The sequence below is a fragment of the Aphanomyces astaci genome (assembly GCF_000520075.1).
Source record: "Aphanomyces astaci strain APO3 unplaced genomic scaffold supercont1.22, whole genome shotgun sequence".
In the NCBI taxonomy this organism is placed as follows: Eukaryota; Oomycota; class Saprolegniomycetes; order Saprolegniales; family Verrucalvaceae; genus Aphanomyces; species Aphanomyces astaci.
The window spans coordinates 183,164-204,570 of NW_009798285.1; the positions used below are offsets into that span (position 1 = coordinate 183,164).

General features: G+C 50.3%; 10 protein-coding genes across 11 annotated transcripts; 5 read left to right on the forward strand and 5 right to left on the reverse strand.

The window, feature by feature from the left end:
• The first annotated feature begins 625 nt into the window (after positions 1-625).
• Positions 626-3,078, forward strand: H257_09179 (hypothetical protein). The gene has a single exon (XM_009835313.1). It carries the CDS (start codon positions 775-777, stop codon positions 3,013-3,015), a length of 2,241 nt encoding a protein of 746 aa, XP_009833615.1. The 5' UTR covers positions 626-774; the 3' UTR covers positions 3,016-3,078.
• A 1,114-nt stretch (positions 3,079-4,192) lies between these two features.
• H257_09180 lies at positions 4,193-6,457 on the forward strand (the record flags this gene model as incomplete). Of its 2 annotated transcripts, none has more annotated exons than XM_009835315.1 (5): positions 4,193-4,731; positions 4,780-5,002; positions 5,806-6,003; positions 6,064-6,156; positions 6,220-6,457. In XM_009835315.1, 5 exons carry the CDS (start codon positions 4,193-4,195, stop codon positions 6,373-6,375), a joined length of 1,209 nt encoding a protein of 402 aa, XP_009833617.1. In that variant the 3' UTR covers positions 6,376-6,457. The 2 variants fall into 2 exon arrangements, with proteins under 2 accessions (XP_009833617.1, XP_009833616.1); XM_009835314.1 differs by having other exon boundaries at positions 5,817-6,003.
• A 55-nt stretch (positions 6,458-6,512) lies between these two features.
• On the forward strand, positions 6,513-7,312 carry H257_09181 (hypothetical protein). Its single transcript, XM_009835316.1, has 3 exons — positions 6,513-6,610; positions 6,666-6,739; positions 6,795-7,312. Exons 1-3 carry the CDS (start codon positions 6,554-6,556, stop codon positions 7,198-7,200), a joined length of 537 nt encoding a protein of 178 aa, XP_009833618.1. The 5' UTR covers positions 6,513-6,553; the 3' UTR covers positions 7,201-7,312.
• A 425-nt stretch (positions 7,313-7,737) lies between these two features.
• H257_09182 (hypothetical protein) lies at positions 7,738-8,224 on the reverse strand (the record flags this gene model as incomplete). Its single annotated transcript, XM_009835317.1, has 3 exons — positions 7,738-7,900; positions 7,945-8,043; positions 8,100-8,224. The coding sequence occupies 3 exons, from the start codon at positions 8,222-8,224 to the stop codon at positions 7,738-7,740; spliced, it is 387 nt and encodes a 128-aa protein (XP_009833619.1).
• Positions 8,225-8,585: 361 nt separating this feature from the next.
• H257_09183 (hypothetical protein) lies at positions 8,586-9,870 on the reverse strand (the record flags this gene model as incomplete). The annotated part of the gene is made up of 5 exons (XM_009835318.1): positions 8,586-8,822; positions 8,904-9,269; positions 9,339-9,479; positions 9,544-9,756; positions 9,811-9,870. 5 exons carry the CDS (start codon positions 9,868-9,870, stop codon positions 8,586-8,588), a joined length of 1,017 nt encoding a protein of 338 aa, XP_009833620.1.
• A 25-nt stretch (positions 9,871-9,895) lies between these two features.
• H257_09184 (hypothetical protein) lies at positions 9,896-10,857 on the reverse strand (the record flags this gene model as incomplete). The annotated part of the gene is made up of 5 exons (XM_009835319.1): positions 9,896-10,018; positions 10,069-10,168; positions 10,242-10,534; positions 10,597-10,670; positions 10,728-10,857. 5 exons carry the CDS (start codon positions 10,855-10,857, stop codon positions 9,896-9,898), a joined length of 720 nt encoding a protein of 239 aa, XP_009833621.1.
• Positions 10,858-14,516: 3,659 nt separating this feature from the next.
• Positions 14,517-15,863, forward strand: H257_09185 (hypothetical protein; the record flags this gene model as incomplete). Its single annotated transcript, XM_009835320.1, has 1 exon — positions 14,517-15,863. The coding sequence occupies one exon, from the start codon at positions 14,517-14,519 to the stop codon at positions 15,861-15,863; it is 1,347 nt and encodes a 448-aa protein (XP_009833622.1).
• Positions 15,864-16,111: 248 nt separating this feature from the next.
• H257_09186 (hypothetical protein) lies at positions 16,112-17,454 on the reverse strand (the record flags this gene model as incomplete). Its single annotated transcript, XM_009835321.1, has 5 exons — positions 16,112-16,456; positions 16,506-16,700; positions 16,761-17,027; positions 17,073-17,190; positions 17,441-17,454. 5 exons carry the CDS (start codon positions 17,452-17,454, stop codon positions 16,112-16,114), a joined length of 939 nt encoding a protein of 312 aa, XP_009833623.1.
• A 982-nt stretch (positions 17,455-18,436) lies between these two features.
• On the forward strand, positions 18,437-20,860 carry H257_09187 (hypothetical protein). Its single transcript, XM_009835322.1, has 7 exons — positions 18,437-18,958; positions 19,015-19,275; positions 19,423-19,529; positions 19,657-19,718; positions 19,783-19,960; positions 20,021-20,259; positions 20,348-20,860. Exons 1-7 carry the CDS (start codon positions 18,466-18,468, stop codon positions 20,817-20,819), a joined length of 1,812 nt encoding a protein of 603 aa, XP_009833624.1. The 5' UTR covers positions 18,437-18,465; the 3' UTR covers positions 20,820-20,860.
• Positions 20,790-21,403, reverse strand: H257_09188 (hypothetical protein). The gene is made up of 3 exons (XM_009835323.1): positions 21,284-21,403; positions 20,990-21,215; positions 20,790-20,946 (listed from the first exon to the last, which is right to left on the reverse strand). Exons 1-3 carry the CDS (start codon positions 21,396-21,398, stop codon positions 20,883-20,885), a joined length of 405 nt encoding a protein of 134 aa, XP_009833625.1. The 5' UTR covers positions 21,399-21,403; the 3' UTR covers positions 20,790-20,882.
• Positions 21,404-21,407: the final 4 nt, after the last annotated feature.

Below are 21,407 nucleotides of genomic sequence, written 5' to 3' on the forward strand. Positions count from 1 at the left end.
TGAAATGTGAATTGAGGGCAATTTCGCCGAGCCATACGACGATACGGTATGAGGGCGTGAGTGAGATGTGGCATGCGCATCGCCCATATTGCAATTGCGGTCGCGTATATCGTTAGCCCATTTCCTCCAATTCCTCATTACGAATATATTTCTAGTGCAAATAGTCGAGTAACAAAGGTGCCATTACGTTTAGTTACGTTTTTTTTGTTTTTGCTTGAGGACCAGAAAAATACTGATTGTGAGATCCTATAACTATCCATGGATTTCTGTCGTATCGTTGAGAACACGAATTCTCATTGGCTCGTGCGTTGTCGTTATCCGGATGTTGGGAAGGCCAAATGCTTAAGATCCTGGAAATACCATGTACTTTTTCAAATATTTGAGTTGACTGCACCAAAATATTATTTCTGGGCTTGAACTGAGCTTGGTATTTGTATACTTCATATCCAGGCAACAAAAAAATGATCGGGCTGAACCTTTGGTGCCGATTAAACCCGTCATATTTAATACTCAACTGATATGACTGGCCTTTAGTATCGGGCTCGAATGCTTCAACCAGCTGGATTATTAAGATTCGGAGTATTGTGGATTGGGGAATCAAACAGCTGCCCCCATTCCTCAAATTGACAGTCGTGGGTTGGGTCGTTCACATCGGTTGCCGCCCGCCAACCCTCCCGACGATAAAGCAGATCGACGCGTCCTCATCTCCGCGCCTGAAATTCGCTTCCAAGTCTCCCCCTCCGTGCATCTATTTATTCGATCCATAAGAAAGCCATGGCCAAGCGCAACGAGTGTCCAAACTGCCAGTTTTCTCTCGTGGATGCCGCCACGGGAGCATGCAAAGTATGCGACTTCATCCAGAACAAACAGCGGACCCGGCCCTGCACAGCATGCGGAAAGGCCAATTGCCAATATTTTTGCGACACCTGCGGCAACGGATACCACCGGCGATGCGCCGAGAAGAACAAAGTACGCATCTCACCCCTCGACGACGACAATGAAGTGTCCGTGGTGTGTCCGTCGTGCGAAAAAGACGACGGTGGGGCCGAAGTGACGTGTGGCGGGTGTCGCAAGGAATTTACCAACGAAGACGCGGGGCTGCAAGTCGGCCAACTCGTGCTTGTCGAGTTTGAAATGGTGCTGTACAATGCCGTGGTGATGGAAGTAAACGAGCCCGAGACGAGCGTGAAAATTCACTTTGTCAAGTGGAGCAAGAGCTTTGACGGGTGGTACAAGATGGACGACGAGCGCGTGAACGAGAGCTTGGCGTGCGACGGGTGCAACCGATGGTTCCACATCAACTGTCTACCCGAGGTGAAGAGCACAGGGCGGTACAAAGCCGCGTCCTACGTGTGTGAATCGTGTTTCAAGGAAGCCAAGATGCATCGAACGAGTTCGAAATCGGCAAAATCCGTCGTCATTCCCGTCGAACCCACGAAACAACCATCGTCTCGATCTCGATCGTCGCGAAAGGCGCTCGTGGTGTCGGAAGACGAATCCCACGATGACGACGACAACAACGGTGACGACGAAGGCGATGATGCCGACGACGACGACACGATCGTGCTGTCGCCGTCGTCGCTCGTGCAATTACCCGAACTCCCCAAGCGAAAAGTCGGGCGGCCGTCGCACAAACAGCTCGAAGCCGAACGGCTAGCGTTGGCAAAGCGAAAGGCGATGCTCAAGTCGTTCAAGGAGCCGTCGAGTCCATCCACATCGTCCTCGACGACCAAAGAGCTTGACACCAAGACCGACAAGAAGAAGGAGCGACCATCTGGGCCTGTCGACCCGCCACCGGCCGCCTCGCGTGTGGCCAAATCCCCTCGGCTCCGTGGCGCCGCCAAGTCGATTCCCCCACCACCTCCATCGACCGAAATGGAAACACAAGTCGCCCGAACATCGTCGCCCAAGCGAAAGGCACCGACAGGTCGAAGCAGCACCACCCCTCGCACTGGCGCGTCGCCCCCGAAACGTCGTCCCAGTGCGCCTGTTCCCTCAAATCGAAACCCGTCGAAACCATCGAAACCACAACACCGTACGGCTCCAGCTGCGACACTGGCGAAGTCGCCGTCACCGTCTCCCATCGCCACAGATGACGATAGCGATAGCGGCCACAGCAGCGACACGAGCACTGGCAACGGTAGCAGCGGGGAATCCGATCATCACCAAGACCCCCCTCTCCAACAGCCACCGGCGAAGAAGCCCAGAGGAAGCCAGACCACCGTCCCCCCGCCCGATACTCCCGCTGCCCCCGTGGCCTCGTCACTCCCGCCTCCGTCGGTGGCCACCGCCACTACCGCTCTCATCCACCCTCGGCATCCGCACGGGTCGCTCATGTCGGCTAAACCATCTGCGAACAACAGCAAGCTCATTTTGCTCTCGACGCTGCTCAATTCGCCACATTATGACAAGCACAACAACCAGGAAAACTACCCGCCGCTGCTGCACCTGCAAGGCCGCAACCGGCTCGACATTTTGCAAGACGTGGTGAGCCAGAGCATCACGTCGTCGGCGCCGCCGCCACCTCCGCCGCCGGCGTCCCCCCCGCCGCCGCTTCCGCCCGGCCCCGCGCCACCCGCCGTGTCGTTGCGGCCGGCCGCGTCGGAGACAGGACTCGACTTTGACATGCACTTTAGCCTCCGCGAAGAAATGTACAGACTCGTATGCGACTTGGAAGAAGGCGGCCATGTGCTGCGAGACACGGCCACCCTCTTGCGCGCATGGACACACCCGACGGCGCCGCGCTTCCAGGACATGCGCTTTGTGTACCTTGTCAACAAACACACAAGTCACGAGCTACTGGCGCGTCGACTGGGTGAACTCACAACCAAGCCACTGCCAAGTGGTCACGCCAGCAGTAGCACATCGTCGCATCACCCGACCCACCACCACCACCACCACCATTCAGGATCAACAGCAACATCTGCTCATAACCAGCATCCGCTTCACCACACTCTAAGCATGCAGCCAAAGCAGCAATCGGCCCGTTCGTTTGACTCGTACAACATCGTGTAATTATAAATTAATTAGTAAATACCAAGGATATGTATATATATATATATTCAGTCGTGAACACCATGATATATTTAGTATATATATACTAAGGGGCTGGTCTGTGAAAAACCATCCATGCTTTAAGGCAGGGGTGTAAACTATTTTCGAGGAGTTTGAAAATATATCAAAAATATTTCTTAATTTCTATCGAAAACGTGCTAAGCAGGAACGGACATGAATCATCCCTGCTTTTGAGATTGTGTTATCCGGAAAAATTCACGTTTTCGCCAATCAGGAGTCGTATTTGCGTTGATACTTCAAAAAGCATGTTCGCAGACCAGCCCTTATAAGTTAGGGCTGGTCTAACGTTACCGTACTATCACTTCGAAGTATTTATGAGTATTGATTTGGTACGAATTTCGGGACTCGGTCCAATCGAATCACGCCGATCATAATCGCTCCCATTGGTCAATCTGAAATTACTCTTCGCTGATTGGACACGTTGTGCTTTCTGCGGAATGGGGAAAGCCAATCAAACATCGCGGCGAGAGTTTTGATCGGTTTTATGAATCGCGCAGAATTGGGAATATGTCCTGAAAATTCATATATACTACGCAGTATTGCGGATTCGGTACAATTTTCCAGACCCCGTCGAATCAAATCTCGCCGCCAAGTCGAATCACGAATCGACGCGATTGGCTAATCCAAATATATGAGTGGATTTGATTGGCTATTACAGAAAGGACAAGTATATTCAACCAATGACAACTCCAGCGTGATTCCATATTGATTACCCCACCTATGAAAAAATGTCAGTGAAACCTGATCACAGTCCAAGAAATACCTACCTGAACCATAAAAATGTTCGTCATTGGCGGATATGTTCCAAACCGGTACAGGTCCAACCAGAGAAATCATAGGTACTGAAGCGGGGGGTATACGGTAGACAAACCACACGATGTTCAGAAGTTTATGGCGAATTCACAATATACTTCTGAAGTATTGTTTCGGGGTTTCAGGTTCGTGCAGCTGCTATGAACAACAACGTAAGCCCACGTCAACTCTCTTGACTATTGTATGTGAGTATTTTGAAGAAGTAGTATACATTCATCCTGTTACATAAAATAGATTATTGTATCGTTACTCGGAGTATTATTATTGGTGAGTTTACACACCTGATTACGATGGATACAGTTGCATGAGTTGGTTTGCTGGCAAGCGCGTCTTGGCGGCGGGCAAGGATGTCGACAGAGGCGCATCGAACGTCGCGGTTATCGTCGGGCCTATCGCAGGTGTCCTAGTGCTGCTCATCTTGGCCATGTGGTGGTGGTGCAGGAGGCGAGAGCCGTCGCCACGATCCTCGACGACGCCACCACATGAAAAACCATCGGTGGACCTTGTCGTGCACGACGACTATGTCGAAGTGGTTGAGCATGACACGTGCAGTCGTCCAGAAGGAGACAGCGCGGATGGCCAAACTGTTGCCGCCGCTATGAAGCACGTGCAAAATGCCGACGTTGGCGGCGACGTTGACGTGGCAGCGGTGAGCATCTTGGACGCGCACCGGTTGCCACATCCCGTGGTGCTGCTGGAAGCCGTGCTAGGTCGAGGGACGTACGGCGAGGTTATCTTGGGGCATTACCACGACACACTCGTGGCCGTCAAGCGCCTTCGTCCTGACCACAACAACCCCAAGAACATGCAATCGCTGGTCCAGGAGATCGAGCTCATGACTCGGTACGTTCATTCGAATATATACTTCTCATGGCAGGATGGATATTGCAGGTTCCATAGCCCGTTTCTCGTCCACTTTGTCGGGGCCATGTGGACACACCCCGACATGGACGACCTTCTGTGTGTGGTCGAGTACATGGACCTGCGCGACTTGCAATCGTACTTGGCCAAATCCAAAGCAGGTCCAAAGAAATCCGCGTCCTTCTCATGGCCGCAAAAGATGACATGCGCGCGGCACATGGCGCTTGCGTTATCTTACCTCCACGACCAACAGGTATATTGCACCTAAACTTTGTGTGTGCAGATTTGCAAAATCGATCGATTGAAATTTTTGGTCTGGCTTTTGTATGTAAAGAGTCTTGTCCTGTGGTGAGTGGAATCACACACTAATTTATGTCACACACTAATTATATGTTGACCATGGTTTCCTGCCATCGGATTGGCTAAACACTTCAGTCGATTCTTCTGTACACTACTAGTACCGTATTCATGTTCCTTTGTACTACGTGGTTTGTCTCATCAATATATTGAATAATTACGCTGGAGTTCTGATTGGTTGAATATCCTTGCTCTTTCTGTAAGAGCCAATCAAATCCACTCACAATTGGATTAGCCCATAAGAGCATCTCCAACGGTAAATTCTAACCTATTTCGAAAGCATAGGTTAAAGTCAAACTTCGTTTTTACGGTTGCTATTTTGGTATTATCCGTATATTTTAGAAATTACGTCCTGCAGAATTTCTATTTTCGCGTGAAATAGCAACAAACCCTCCGGATAGTGCAAGAGTTTCTATTCTATATCCGTAACTTCGAATTGAAATAGAAATAAAAACACCGTTGGAGATGCTCTAATAGCGTCGATGATTCGGCGGCAAGATCATTCGATTGACTCGATGTGGAGTCTGTACATTTGTACTACGGAATATACCACAATATTTGTTTCATATTATTGAAGCTATTGATTCTACTTGTAACCATTCACGTAAACCTAGGCAAGAAATACTGTAACTATAACGTTGTTTAACCACTTTGTTCTTGGTACTATATGTCGTCATGTTTGGGTGTCCTTATACATAGGTCATTCATAGAGACGTCAAGGCGCCCAACGTGCTATTAAACCAATCGATGGCCGCGAAGCTCGGAGATTTTGGAATTGCGAGGCAAGTGGTGGAGAAATCCATGAGCAACGCCGTCGGCACATATCGATGGATGGCGCCTGAAGTGCTCAAGGGAAAGTACTACTCGGTCAAAGCGGACGTGTATTCATTCGGGATGGTACGCTGCTGCTACTTTACATATGCCCCTCCAAATAGTGTGAAAATAAAACTACTGTAGGTTCTCTCCGAGTTGGACACGCACGTGGTGCCGTACTACGGCATGACCAACCCTAAAGGCCAAGAGCTGGGCAACTTTACCATCATGTTTCAGGTACAGACACTAGTATATTTATATATATATATATGATGGAGATATAATATATATTTGTCGTAGGTCATGAATGGCGCGATCAAGCCCGCGTTTTCACCAACGTGCCCCCCGTGGCTGCATAAATTAGCCCTCCGATGCATCGAGTTTGATCCGACGTTGCGGCCCACAGCCCAAGAAATTGTCCAAGAAATTCAAGCGCAGGAGAAATTGCAACTTTAACAGGTGTTGCCACGTCGAGGATTTCACAAGGATCGAGGATATGTCGTAGTCTATTGGTTAATATTTAAGAATTATATCCTATCATATTGCAGTATTTAAAGATCCAATGTGAACCGTCGCGAATATATATACACAACTCGCAACCCAAAACGCTCTCGCGACAATTATCATCATCATCATGGCGCCGCCACTAAAAGTCCTCGTAGTGGGACCCAAGGAAGGCGGCAAGTCCGCGGTAATACATATCCCCCTCGTCTCTCATCGCATATATCGTCCACGTCGGCACATAGATTGCAAACTTTCTCAGCGAAAGCACAGATCGGTTGGGCAACCAGGAAAAGTACCAACCCACGGTGGGCGTTCGGTGCGTTCGATGCAGCATCCCTTCTCCTCCTGATGCTAATCTAAGTTGTTGTCAGGGTTCTCGAGTGCGAAAAGACGAATGGACGCGCCCAAGCTAGCGTCGAAATCTGGGACTGCTCGGGCGACCAAGTGTACGAAGCTTGCTGGCCCGCGATTCTCAAAGACGCCTCCGCTACGATCATCGTGTACAACCCCGACAGCCACGTCCACGAAAGCGAAGTGACCCTCTGGTACGAGTGGTTTGTCCAGAACGCGGCGTTGGAGCCAGCGCAATGCCTTGTGTTTGCCCACGCCAACGGCAAGGTCGCGGCGGCCACCAGGGGCAAAGTGAACTTGCCGCCCAGCGTGAAAACCATCCAGACCAACTACGAATCCCCGGGGGTGCTCAAGTCTGAGTTTGACGCGTTTGTGTTTGGCGTCATGGAGCAACTGCAGCAACGCCAAGGGCGCACGCGAAAGTAGTGTGGTTGGTTTGTCCTACCAGTTGAAATTCACGCTATAAAGACAGTGTCAAAACAGTCGGTTAGTTGGGTGGTTGGTTGGGTGAATGCATGATGGATGAGTCGTCGTTCCATTTTGAATGGTCTTTTACGATCAAAACAATGCAGGAAACGTTTCGGTGAAAGGACTGAGTGGCTCTTGCATACTAGCACCATTTTGCAGGTAAGTTGGACGAATGCCTGAAGTATTTATTTGGCTGTGCGCCTGATATATTTGGTCGTGTGACCGATAAAATTAGTCATGTACCCATTTAATTTGGCACACCAAGGTCACTGCAAAATGGTGTAGTAACATTTATTAATAGTTTGAACTGTGCTAACAAACCGATTAGCGCAAAACATGTACACTTTGACGAGACGAAGATCCAATGTACAGAGGTGAAGACAACATTATTATTGCCACGGGCGCGACCCACTCGTGACTACTGCAACGAGTACATCTCCAGTAGCGAGACATCTCAGTCGTTGTAGTCTTTCCCGATATTGTCATTCGGTGGCGTTAACGATTGAGGTATTGGGCGGCCCTGGTTGTGGCTGCTGGGATGGTCGGGATTCCACAGAACATACGGCAGCGGCTCGCTGTAGAGTACGTTGTCATGGCGGAATGGTGGGCCGGGAAGGAGTCGTACAGGCCAAGGGCTCGTCCGTTGAGAACCGTGGCGCTGGCAGCACCCGTCATGCCGAGCCAGGACGTTTATCCATTCACGTTGCATTGCCTGCCCCCACCATGGGCCACACAACGCCTTCGCGCGTGGGAAAACAGTTGTCGACTCGGCACTTGGCCTTGTCCGACTTGGTGAATCCGCTGCCCCCGTGTCAATAGCACCGGCGCAACTGAGAAGCCAGTGTACATGCACAGACGTCGCTTTATTGTGATTATGCATCAAGATCGTGCCGTGGTTGGGATGATGATGGGGATGGTTGATGCCTTCGGCATGCATGTTTTCTGTCAATGCCGGATTGAAGTGGCCCGAGATCGCATACATTTGTGGCGAATTGGATCGTGACCGTCCAAGTACGGTCACGCGATGCTCCTACTTTTCTACTAATACGTGGAGGCCAAAAATTGTAAATTGCATACTAGTACAGCAAAGTTTAGAAATTGCTACATGTACTATGGTAAAATTCAGTGTCTGAGTACTACTATACTTTGATTGGATGGATCAAACTCGCGACGGTTGGTGAGCCAATGAAATGCTAGATCGATCCAAGCAACCCATCCATCAAGTGCATGGTCATCATCATCATCATGTCGTAGGCTCCTCACATTGAAAATGGGATGGAGACAAGTGTAGCTGGGTGTTTTCGACAGGGTACCAGTTGGTAGATGAGCAGCTGCTATATAGACTACCCCGTGACTTCGAACACAGACAGGCCACGACTACTGCCGACATGGGTGGACTTTCGATCCGAGTCGTCTTTGGCTAGCTTGGGTCGATGTGTCAAGGGGATTTCGTCTCGCAAACTCAGTCCTTTGAACCGTCGAGGCAACTTGACGTGTGCGATGGACAGCGTGAAAAAGTCTCGCCACGACAATTCTTGGACACACAAACACTCGAAATGCACAAGGCGGCCGTCGTCCACCTACATACATACATCAGATAAACTAGTAGTATACTCTGCGTTGACAAAGCACTACTAACGTTACTACAACCTACATCATACCTTGGCGCCACAGGCCAAGAAGAACGTAGTGTGGCAGACCAAATTGACCACCAAGGCCGGAATGGCTTCGACGCGGACGAGGTAGTCGTCGTTGAGGCGTACCCACCCCGCACACCATAACGACGACCCGTTCAAGAGCAGTATCTTGGCGTCGGTCGTGCCCACAATATCGTCCACGGGCTCGACAAGCCCTTGATGGGGAGCCAGAAAGATGGCTCGAAACGACGGCGTCACATTTGAATGCATCAAGTGCACGTTGGCAACGGTCTGCTCAAAGCTGAGCGGTTTCACGGCACTTCGCCGTTTCGACCGGCGCGATGAGAGCTGGCGCGCGTCGGCCGCGGTTGCCATGGCCTTGATGGCAATCTATTCGGGGCATTCGTTGAGAGTTGGTTTGAAAGAGCGACTGATTGATTGTATGTTTGTATTTCCAACCAAGTACACCACAAGCACCATGCACGCCACGACAAGCCAAGACATATCGTGGAGGACAATCCACCACGGCATGTTGCGCAACGCTCCGTACGATCGTGTGGGAAGGCTCCATCCATGGATGCTGCTACTCGCGAGTTGGTTCTAACCACGCAGTATGTGCGTGACGTGTCTCGCACGATGGAGTCTTAAGATTGCGGTAACGTACTTGCTTGTACATGGTGCGAAAATGCGCATCGACGGCTGGAAACGACAGTAAAAACGCGGATTGAAAGTATTCGCACGTGCAAAAGATGGTGAGGACGACCATGGGAGACAGGCTGATACCAAAACGACGGGCTAGCCACGACGACAGCGCCATGAACCACGTCACCAAGTTGGCTCGGAGGGTCGGGTCGTCCATGGCAGGCCACAGATACAGCTACAAAATAAACGTGTAAAGAATTGGCTAACTAGGTATGACGACGTGCCGTACTCGAGAATACCCGTGCCGGACGGCCAAGATGCGAAGCCCCCAGAAACGATCACATGTCATGGCAACGAAGATCAGCCACGACCGACTAGCCAACGTACGCTGGACAGCGGGGAACACCTGCGGCAACACGACATCTCCAGTGGCTCGGACTTGACTGACCACGACAATAGCAGTCACCACCAAGTTGACTACCCACCACCACCAACGCCTGCACACCAACCACATCAAAGTTCAACGAAAACGAATGTTGTACAGTACCTGAATCCATGCAAACGAGTGCGAGATGGTGGTTTGGTGCAATATAGTCATGGTTGTCAGTCGGTCCATTGCTGACGCATGGTCTCGTGCCCACATGAACCTACCTCAGAGTCATCTTCGTGGTTAGTGGGGGGGAATACAAAACAGTCCTTATGTACGAAACATGTATGTACTGCATCGTATGACCGGGCAACGACATGGTCAAATCGTCGGTGCCGCGTCCGAAGTACACGCCCTGCATCCCAAACACATCGTAAATTGTGCCGTTTTGTGTGCGCACCGTCCACTCCACAGCGTTGCAGACTGCTTCCACAACATCCACACGTTCTAGTGTTGGGTGGGACCCCAGTTGCATGGCATATGTCGGCTCAACGGATGGCTCAGAGCCCCCGCTTGGGTTACTTCGCAATGCCGTCAGGTTGGTCCACTGGGTGGCAACCAGCACGCATGCTTCATCTTGATGTATCTACGAATAACCATTGGACGTGGTGAAAATGACCTTTGATCAGTCGGTTGCCAGTCGCCTACCAGTGGTTGAACAGCTCGCAACGTTTGCATCGTGTACGTCACCAGTTGGGTTCGAAACGCGTCGACCATGTGGACTACGGTACCATCCATCAACAAGGCGGCGCCTTCCCGCAATTAAAGTATATATATACCTCGAAGGGTGGAGGTGTCCACGTTGCCAGTAAACGTGCAATCGACCACCAGCGTGGCCGGGGAAAAGGATGGCGCGCGCACTAGCTCCAGGCCCCCTTGGCGCAAGAGCGTCATAACAGTCTCTAGCATCTTGTCGGTCGATTCCTCCACGTTGTCACTGCCCCCCTCGACTTCGCGATATCGAGGAAAATAATTGCAGAAGACGCCGAGTCTTGCGTGGGGGGTTTAGTGTTTACAAACCTGGCGATCGCTGTGCTTCCATACGAAGTCGTTTGCACGTCCGAGAAATTCCGACCCCATAACGTTCGCTTGAGCGCAAGGGACCCACACAGCTCAATGTAGAGAGTCACGACGACGGCACCACATGACAGGCATCGGGAGAAGAGCTTCCTGGACCGACGACGCCGGGGCAGATTGAACGAGTTGGCGTTGGCCACGGATTGAAAACGCATGTAGAACCTCGAGGAATCCGATGCTTGTTTGATGGGAAATATGTTGGTGAAAAAAGGTGATGAAACTGACCGTGTAACTATCGCGAAGAACCAGCTGAGTAAATGTCGAAAACCCGTTACTTTGATGGACATGGTAACTGACAATTGCCACCTCACAATCAAAGGTTAATCTTGTTGCATGATGGAGCGAAGTCCTTAGATGTTTCGATAACCTTGACCTTGAACAGATACATGAATGACGAAAACCACACCATAAGTAATGAGTCAAACAGAGTTTTGTACGAAAAACACATACTTCGAGGTACTTCGGAGTTCTAATAGGAAATATCCCGACGTTTATTTGTAATAGAACGCTTATTAACTGTAATAGCGCATCAGCCAAGCCTTAAACTTGGCGAGCGACGACAGAGCATCCGCCGAGGAAATTGTCTCATGGACATGTTTGAAACGGAAAATTGTAACCGATTTAGTTAGTGTATGCCGCGTTTCATGAATTGAAGGGGGCATCCACGGCAAGTTGAAATATCATGATAAAGCCAAACGATTGGTCGGCAGGAACTGCAATGTACGGGCGAAACCGGATTTCGCTATTTCCCGCAGCCTCCTGGCATCCAGACAAATTTGTAGATACTTCTTTTCTCCTTTTTTTATGGGATATGAGACTTTAGGAAATTTCTGCAGACTTGCCAAAACGGTTTATGACATAATTTTACGGGGTGGCATCCACACCAGCCCTTACCATTTTAATCAAACACGTCGACGGCCACAATGCCTAGTTGACGTGCCCCCCTTTACAGTACCGCGGGGTTAACACACACATGGCAAACCCAGCACTTGGGCGGACGGTCAACCGTCGATTTGTCAAGGTGATGTGCAGTAATTTCCTAGTCCCCAAAACAGTAAAATGCAAGTCACCAGTCCTTACGTTATCGTTGTCGCCCTGGGCAAAACTCGCAAAACGTTATTTAGTTTTGAATGAAAGTTAAAATTAAAATGAATACAAAATGTTTTCGAAATGTAAACTGAAATTTCAATACTTTGACCCAAAAAATCCGTACCTGTTAACTTTGTCCAAATCCTTCCAAACTTTTCGTCCATAGCCCCCTCTCACCAAATTTTCAAGGAACATGTAATCAGATTCATGAACTTCGGGTTGGTTCACGTGAAATCACACCTCGAACATACAAGTTTCGTCGGTTTCGCCAACCGCAATTATTTAAGCGTGCGTCTGAAATAATATTCCATTATCTTGCGAAATGGGAGTAACCAAAATGCCATTTTCAAAATGGAGGTAAAAGGTCCATTTTCGGTTGTTGGCGAAACCGACGAAACTTGAATGTTCGAGGTGTGATTTCACGTGAACCAACCCGAAGTTCATGAATCTGAATATGACGTTTTGGACCTATTCAACGACTAACAGTAAATCCCACGAGCAATTTTTGGATTTGGGTTAAAATTCTTCAAGCAAGACATGTTTCAATTTTGATCAGATTTGTTGAATTCAGCCCCAAAATGGTGTTTTGGGCCTGAATATTGCAATATTTCTGGTAACCATAAAAAAACACCCGATTCTGAAGAAAATTGTAAGGATAAAGTTCTGAACTTTGGTGGCATCCAGACGCATAAAATCTCCAAAAATGGAATATATCGATTTTGCCAACTTTTCTTCGAAAAACGGCAATTTTATGCCATTTTTTATGGCATCCAGACCCGGCCTAAGGTGTTTCAAGTACTCCGAGTAATTTCCTCGCAGCTTGTCCTAGCTTGCCCTAGTTTTGAAGTCTCCTAACTCATCGTCCGTGTGTGCGATGAGGCTGCAAAAACATGCGTTCTCAAGGTCGTGAGGAGTTGTATTAGTTTATGCAGGCCCTATCGTTAAATTAGACGAAATTTTCAATTTGTTTTATCGTTCTGTAAATGTAAATTCCGTCCAGGTGTTTTTGACTTGAATAATGTATGACAGATTTGACCACCGAAATTCTCAGAACCTCTTCATAGTAATCTTTATAAAGTGTACAGGGTATCCAATTTAGAAGTCATTATAATGATGAGACTAACTTATATGAATTGTCAACGAATGCAAATATTAAATGCTAAAGGTATTATTTACCTGAGTACAGTACCTAATTTCGACAAATCATCTTCGTTTGATGATTGTGATTGGCTGCCAATTGTGCGGAAAGTGGGCGGAAATTACATGAATCACCTTAACGTTAACGTCGTCGTTGTAAAGGTACTTCCGTAACGTTAACGTTAGTTTGAAATGCTCAACGATGCACCTTTTTGCACCCAAAGATACATCACTACTCGACAAACCTTACCGACCCAGAAAACACGACAGATACACGCACAGTGCAGTATACAGTGTAGTCAGTCGTACTTACCCTTCAACTATGGGAATACTTGAGCTTTGTCATGTGAATTCGCTATAAACTTCCAAAATTCGCGTGGTTTGTCTAATCAATTTGAATCAAGCTGGAGTTCTGATTGGTTGAATATATTTGTCCTTTCTGGACGACCCAATCAAATCCAGATTAGCCAATAGGGTTGATTCGTGATTCGATTCGGCGGCGAGATTCGACTCGACGGGGTCTGGAAATCTGTACCGAATCCACAATATCCCTCTACAAACTTTTGGGCACTTCAGATTCGATCAGACACCCGAGATATGACACTGTGGTTCAAAGTATGCGGGAGAATGTTCACTTTGCACATTGAAATCTTGTTCGGCCCGTCTTGTTTGACGTCCTATACAGCATCAATGGATGACGCTAGTGTCGTGTACTTGCGCTTTGTATGGTGACCGAATCTACGCAATGAGATTTCGCGCACCAAATGACATCCGTTTCGAGCCATCTTGTCGAGTGCTTCATTCACCCTACCGGTACTGTATGGCGGCTGATGGGAATGTACAAAGTCCATAAGGGCGCTGGCAAATTAGATAAAAATTGCCATCGATTCTTGGTGCACTTGAAAGAGACCTCGTTGTAGAATGCATTTTACTCGTCTCTCAGGAACATTTCTGAAAAGTGCTTCATGAAGCCGATAGGTTGGGCATTCTTCTGGTTATTTATTCGGCTCGAATAGCCTTCAGCAGAGTGTTCATTTACTTCAATTTCCACTCATTTCAAGGCAAAATAGAAGGGACGTACTACTAGTATAACAGTACTACGCCTATATACTCCATATGTTACTCGGTACTTCAAGTACATGCACCTACAGATATGCACCCGTTTCGTTCCCCGTCTACCTGGTACAATCAATATGTTGGATACACTTTGAAGTTGTTAGTGCGTCGACATTAGTTTTCATTTTACTACTTGCAACCAGCACAACATGGTCAAAATCGCTGCCTTCACTGCCATCGCGACTACCGCCGCTGTCGCCGCCAAGAGCGTCACCCAAGTGCACTTGGCCCTGACCAATCGCGCGATTGAATGTGCGCACGGCGTGTCGGTGAATTTTGCCAGCGACTCCCAGGATCCGTTCACGGTTACGTTCAATTCCACTGAGGGCAACCAAAAGAAGGTGGATACGGTCAGTTCCAAGTATTCAGTGACCAACACCGCCTCCATCTACACGTCGCCCTTTTTGCACTCGGCCAACTTGTGCAACTTGAACGCCGCGACCACGTACTCGTACAATGTGGGCGGCTTGTTTTCGTCAACGTTTGTGTCGCCCCCAGGCTCCAGCGCCACCCCTACCGTGATTGGCCTTGTGGGGGATGCCGACTTGGAGGAGGGGTCGTTCGCCAACTTGCAGCAGCCCGTGCAAAACTTGACCACGCAAGCGATTTTGATCGTGGGGGACTACTCGTACGCCAACGGAAACCACAAGAAGTGGGATAAATGGTACGACTTGCAGCAGCCCATATTTTCCAAGATGGCCCAAGCCGGGGTGAACGGCAACCACGAAGTCATTCAAGGCAGCAAAGGCTACGCCAAGGAATACTACCTCGGGTACCTAAACCGCGCGGCCACCCCCATCACGCCAGACAACGCCAAGAACTTCCGCACGTACTACTCGATCAACTTTGGCCTCGTCCACCTGGTCTTCCTCGACGACTACGTCGGCGCGCGCTTTCGAATCGGCTCGACCGAGTGGCGCGGGGAGCGCCAAGCCCAAGTCGACTGGCTAACGACAGATTTAGCCCAAGTGGACCGCACGAGCACACCGTATGTCGTCGTGCTCAAGCACAACCCGTACTACAACACGTACTCGGACCATCAATGCCAGTGCTCGCCAACGATCTACGCCATTGACAACAAGGAAGCGTGTTGGAACGGAATCTACACCGTCGCGACCGCCAAAAGGGAACCGCAATGCGGCCTCCAGGCCAAACTTGAAGACATTTACGCTGCCAACAAGGTCGACGTCGTCTTCTCAGGCCATGTCCACGGCTACGAACGGTCCGACTATGTCTACCAAAACAAGGTCAACAAGGACGTGGGCTCGGTGTACATCACGACGGGCGCGGGCGGTCGCGGTCACGCCCACACTCAAGTCCTGAACGTTCCGTCGTGGCATGTGTACAACAATCCGTCGGAATTCGGCGCATCGCGGCTCATCGCCACGCGTGAAAAGATGCAAGTGCTGTGGCATACCAACACTGACACGACCAAGGCGGCGGACGCGGTGGACATTTACCCGCGTTTGAATGCTGCTTGCATAACCAAGGGATAATTTTAATCCTCCCTCGTTTCCAAGTCTAAATCGACGAAAAAACCATACTATTAGAATTTTTTTCACAGGCATCCATCCATATATATACTATCGACACTATTAGCATATTGAGGTCAGTCAGCTATTGTAAACTGCAGTCGTGGTTGTGGCGTGTCTTATCTACCTAGTTGCCAATGCTGTTTGTTGGCAACCCGTGAGTAAGCAATGCACTCGATTTTCGTTCATTTCGGACATTTGATCATAAGTCCTTAGCGCCGCACATAATGACCCCCCCCGTTTCCCCTGTTGTCGACTAACGGAATGGCGCAGCTCCAAGTTCGCGGTAAGTGAACGTTTGCATCGTTGCCGTGTTGGAGGTGGATGACAAACACCCGCCACGTCTTGATGTCGAGCACCACGAGAGTGTTGCGGTGGGTGCGGATGGCCAACAGCCCATTCAGTACTGACGACGCCCGGTCCACGTAGTAGATGGTCAAACTCGTGCTGGGCGGTGGCGTGGAGCAGTGGGGAAAATTGGTTTCGTTGTCGTTTGAGTTGCCCATCTCGAACCGGGACGCAGTCGACGGCAAAGCACACGACGCAACACCCCCACGCTACGAAGAACAAGGCGCAAGCCCGATCGAAGCGGCCAATCTCGAGCACCCCGTTGCGGCACGTCAGGGCCGTGTCCACGGCGTCGATCGAACACTCGCGATGAATATGCGCCGCATGTTGGACGGGCACGAGTACGCTCCAGATGGCCAAGACGAACCACGTGAGCACACTCGACTTGTACGCGTACTGCGCCGTGAGTTCCTGGGTCCACCCCGAGAACACGTCGTTCAAGAGGTGCACAACCTACCCCATTTCCCCCGACGACAGCAGCGTTGTAAACAGATCGGGGGGCGCCGAGTCAACCGCAACGAGATCAGAATCGTCGCGTTGATCGCCTGGCTCTGCCCCGCCGTGTCCAGATTGTTTGCCGGGCAGTTGCGCAAAGTACAGCGCTGCGTTGTATTTTTTCGTCGCACCGCACCGGCGTTGGAGCTTGAACGTGAGTGCCATGGCGAACGTTCGGTTTGTGTTTAGCCAGCAGTAGGCCGACCCCATGGGCAAACGTTTGTCGAGGGAACTCAGCCCCAACGACGCCACCGCCGACACCAGCGAAATAATGTCCAGAAGAAGCTGTCGGCCATACGACGAGCTTCATACCACCCGCGTGGTGGGTACCGCGTACGATTTGGTCGAGTAGACGCCGCCATTGAGGAGGGCCACCGCCCCCGACTGCGATTGGCTGAGCTGCGTGTTGAACACATCGCCAATGTACAGTACGTTTGCAATCCCGCGCCTGGCCACCAGTAGTCAGTCGTTGGTCACATTTGGATTCAACTGGACCAGTTGGATGAAGCTACAGACGACAGTCACCACCAGATACACGCAGGCTTCGGACTTGTATATCTTTGAGATAATAAATCTAGATAAGATAGCAAAAATAATCAATTTATTATGTGACGTTGGATGCAATAATCTATTTTCAGTGCCGGTAGGTAGATATCGATAATCTATGTTCAAGCTTCGTCCAATTATCCTCGGCACACCTTCGCCACACCATTTTGGCAATGGTGTGGCGAAGGTGTTGTCATTACGCAGCTGACTGCTGCTGAGAAGGATGCATTGGTCATGTTCCTGTTGGACCCTGCCACTGTTGCAGTCCCCAGCACGCCGTTGACCTACGCGGACGAACTTTTGGGTCCGAAACGTCGCCGAATGGGAGCTACAGCCAGCAAGTACAGCTGCTTGAAGTTCGTCGTTCCAACGAGCACCATGGTTGAACGGCTCTTCAGCGTCGCGAAGTACATCATGGCAGACCATAGAAAGCAAATGCATTCGGTGAATGTCGAGATGATCATATTCCTTCGCGCGAATGCATCGTATTGGAATGTTTACTCCCTTGGGTAATAATATATTTGAACAATTATCGATATTTTGCATTAGCAAACAATTACTTCATGGTATTTATTATCGAAGTCGTCGAACATCGTGAAATCTATTGGCCGAGGCGCCATTTTAGATCGTCGCAATAAATATAATTTATTTCGGAAGCCGTGATACACGAGCCCTATGACCACAAATCTGGCATGTTGCTGATGATTGCGAACTTTGGGAATCGTCGGCGGCGGCGGCGTTTTTTCGCAAAGTGATATTGATCCAAGTCATTTTTACTCGAGACAGATAGGGCATAAAGTGCAAAGTCGCCAGTACAGCATACTATACTACCTGGTAGTAGCGGTCCCCAATGACAAAAATAAATTGGAATTCTCCCCATATACAATTGATTTCGAGATATCAATTGGTAGAATAGCACAAACCCTTTGACAATAACCATCTTCACCGTGTTGCATTTCCACTTGAAATCCACCACCACTCAGTCGCCGATGAACATATCGTTCCGTTGAGTTTGATTGACAATACTATTATTAATAATGTTAACATTTGCAATTATTAGCAATTATCAGTATAAATGTATCGAATATTGAATATCATCCGGATGACGGATCGGATCGGTTACAGCGCCCCTTTTGGATACCACACTGTCGACAGTAGGCGATCTGTCGATTCGTCCATGTACTCGTCCAACGCAGGCTCGGCCTTAACGGCGCTGCAACTGGCCGTGGCCCTTCCCGACGTATTCTCGCCGCAAGAGTATGTCCGTGCCCTGCGTCGAAACCACGACGACGTGACCAAGGCCGCGGTGCAGCTCAAGGCAAAACATGTATGGTTGACGGCGAATCAGTTCGACAACCTCAGTCTCGCCAAACCCTCCGTGCAGCGCGAGGTAAAGAAGCAATACTTGCAGGTGCTGCACGACGCCACGGACAAGTGCAAGTGCCCCATCGTGTTGTTCTCCGCGGCCAAGTTCCATCCGACGCAGTCCACTGACAAACTCGTGACGGGCAACGAGCTGTGCACTGACCACGGTGGGGTCTCCCGCTCCGACGAAACGTCGAGCACCATCGACGACGCGCGTCGTCTCATCGTGTACATGGTGACGTTGGCTGTCGAGCTCATGGACGACGCGAACGCGCCAGGCATCGTGTACCTCATCGACATGGACGGTTCGTGATCTGTAGTCATGTGGTCCTTCGACGACCATCGTCACATGATGATGCAGGCGTGTCGTCGAACGTGGTCACGGAAGGCAGCGTCCACGTCGAGTTGCTGCGCATGTTGAAGGCGTACTTCTGTGACACTGTGCAGTTTTGCTTTGTCGTCAACTTTTCGGCCAACGCGTGGATCCAGCAAGCCACGGCGTACGTGCTCAAGACGACTCTAGGCGTGTCCGATCGCACCCAGCCCAAGATCAAGTTCATCGCGGACGTCCGGGAGCTTCACCCGTACTTTCACGCCCCATCGCTGCCCCAAGCATTTGGCGGTACGTCGAACTCGTGCAGGATACTATGATGAATGGCATCGTGGGGCTCTCTTGTTGGTGTCTATTTCGAGTGGCTACACTAGGCTATCCATCACGAAACTTATGGATGTGTATGGATGGGTTGGTTGTGGTTGGTGATGTACATAGGCAGCTACAAACTTATGCCGGCTGCCGCTTGGATGGACATACAAGCTGACCTGGAAGGCCTCGACTTGGACAACTTACCCGCCGACGACGAAGAAACTGCGTACATGGTACAGCTCACGAACCCCGCGTCATGTCGATGCATATACTGTACTAGTATCTATCGTACAGGACTGGACCAATACTTTGTCGATGTGTGACAACGTTTGTATTTGTTTGAATACGTACACCTTGTAGACAAAGCAAGCGCGGGAGCTCAACGGGATGCAATACGCTGGATGTTCCGTAAGCCAAGTCGTGTACGTCATTAGTATATGGGACTAGTTAGTATGATGTGTACTACTAACTATATGGTCTTGGTAGCGACATGAACTCGACGGTGCTGCGCGGCCCGCTGTGGCGCAACAAGAGCGGCATTAGCTGGGTCAAAACCTATGCTGTGCTACGTCCAGACGCGCTCTTGCTGTACGAGCACATCAAGGGCACGATGCCCATGGTGATTATTCCCGTCAACCACGACGTGGCGGTCACCGTGTCGCAGGTAGAACCTATTCTATTTCGTAGTTCAAGACGATCCAAACGGTTCGACTCGTGCTTTTAGTTTGAGAATGCCCCGAGGGGCGTGTTTGGGTTCCGTGTGGATGTGGAGGGGGTGCCGGGGGGGCACTTGCTGGCCGCCGCGTCAGAAAAGGAGCGCGGCAACTGGCTCCAGGACATTCAGATGGGCATCCAGGCGTTTCAAGAGCTCCATGCTCGCGAAGTGTATGAAGAAGAGCGCAAACTGCGCATGGACGACGAGTTTCGTAAGCTCAACATGATTGACTTCTCCACCGACGTCGTGTACGTACTACTAGTACTAGTAGCCCTCGCCCCCGACTACTATAGTAGGACTCTTGTCTGGTTCACAAAAGGAACTATGTGTGAACAGATCTGCGGCGCCGCCGCCGCCGCCACCGTCATCTCCTTTGACCGCATCCCACGGTTCAACACCGAGTATGGCCGTACATGGCGTGGCGAGCTTCAGCGGCACGATGCAACCTACATCGTTGATGCCACTGGCTGGTTCTACACCAATGGCCCCGCCGTACGGGTTCGCCGCCCTGTCACAGATGCCACCCCAGCCCCACCAGCAAATGCAACCTCCAGCCCAACACCTCCTGTATGAGTTCAATCAACCTCTTTCTTATCCCCCAGCCAACCAAAGCCAGCCGTATCCCAACCAGCAAGCGCAGTACCCTGTGCCGCCACCCCAGCCACCACTGGTGCATCCTCCCCAACAACAAACCTTCTACCCTCCGTCGCAGCAGTATTATCATCCGCCAGGGCAACAAACTCAACCTCCCCAGCAGCATCCCCATGCATACTATACGCAACCGCCACCGAATGCAAGATCGTTTTAAAGATGGCTTTAATACATGGAACTGGTGGTGGCACCGTGTCATGGAGCGGTGTTTGGTGACTTTTTAAGCAGTCGCCGGCTGGGCCGCAGCAGCTGCAGCAGCGGCGTCCCGTCCACCGTGGTCCCACCTGGCAATGGAATGAGAACATGGCGATAACGATATGCACGTACGAGTATTTGCGGTAGAGCTGGGTGAGCCCCGTGCCAGCCATGAACACGTTGACACTGAACAAGTTCCAGTTCTTGGGCGTGACGACCAAACTGTACCGAGACCAGATGAGCCCGGTCAACGTCACCGCGTACTGCTGGTTCATCGACAGCAGGTCGGGGTTCTTGTTCATGTCGGCAATGTTGGCAATCGTGATTCCCCATTTGAATGCCGGCGCCCAGAAGTGCACTGCGACGACCATACAGTAAGTCAATCCACGGTGTGCTTGGAGGCATGCATGGAGGGATGCCGCCTACCTGTAAACGGTCCTGCAGGGTGGTTCAGGAAGTTCGTCAAGGTAGCGTTCTTGGCCACGAAATCATTCGCGAGGACGACTTGCTTCAACCGCGGGACAATGCTCGGGAGGACCATCGTGATACG

Coding starts and splice junctions, on each gene's coding strand:
- H257_09179 (XM_009835313.1), top strand. CDS start 775: ATGGCCAAGCGCAACGAGTGTCCAAACTGCCAGTTTTCTCTCGTGGAT.
- H257_09181 (XM_009835316.1), top strand. CDS start 6,554: ATGGCGCCGCCACTAAAAGTCCTCGTAGTGGGACCCAAGGAAGGCGGC. Junction 6,611..6,665: donor AGGAAGGCGGCAAGTCCGCG/GTAATACATATC, acceptor GTCGGCACATAG/ATTGCAAACTTTCTCAGCGA. Junction 6,740..6,794: donor CAACCCACGGTGGGCGTTCG/GTGCGTTCGATG, acceptor AGTTGTTGTCAG/GGTTCTCGAGTGCGAAAAGA.
- H257_09187 (XM_009835322.1), top strand. CDS start 18,466: ATGTACTCGTCCAACGCAGGCTCGGCCTTAACGGCGCTGCAACTGGCC. Junction 19,276..19,422: donor GCTGCCCCAAGCATTTGGCG/GTACGTCGAACT, acceptor TGATGTACATAG/GCAGCTACAAACTTATGCCG. Junction 19,961..20,020: donor TGGCGGTCACCGTGTCGCAG/GTAGAACCTATT, acceptor TCGTGCTTTTAG/TTTGAGAATGCCCCGAGGGG.
- H257_09188 (XM_009835323.1), bottom strand. CDS start 21,398: ATGGTCCTCCCGAGCATTGTCCCGCGGTTGAAGCAAGTCGTCCTCGCG. Junction 21,216..21,283: donor CCCTGCAGGACCGTTTACAG/GTAGGCGGCATC, acceptor TGGTCGTCGCAG/TGCACTTCTGGGCGCCGGCA. Junction 20,947..20,989: donor CAGCTCTACCGCAAATACTC/GTACGTGCATAT, acceptor TTCCATTGCCAG/GTGGGACCACGGTGGACGGG.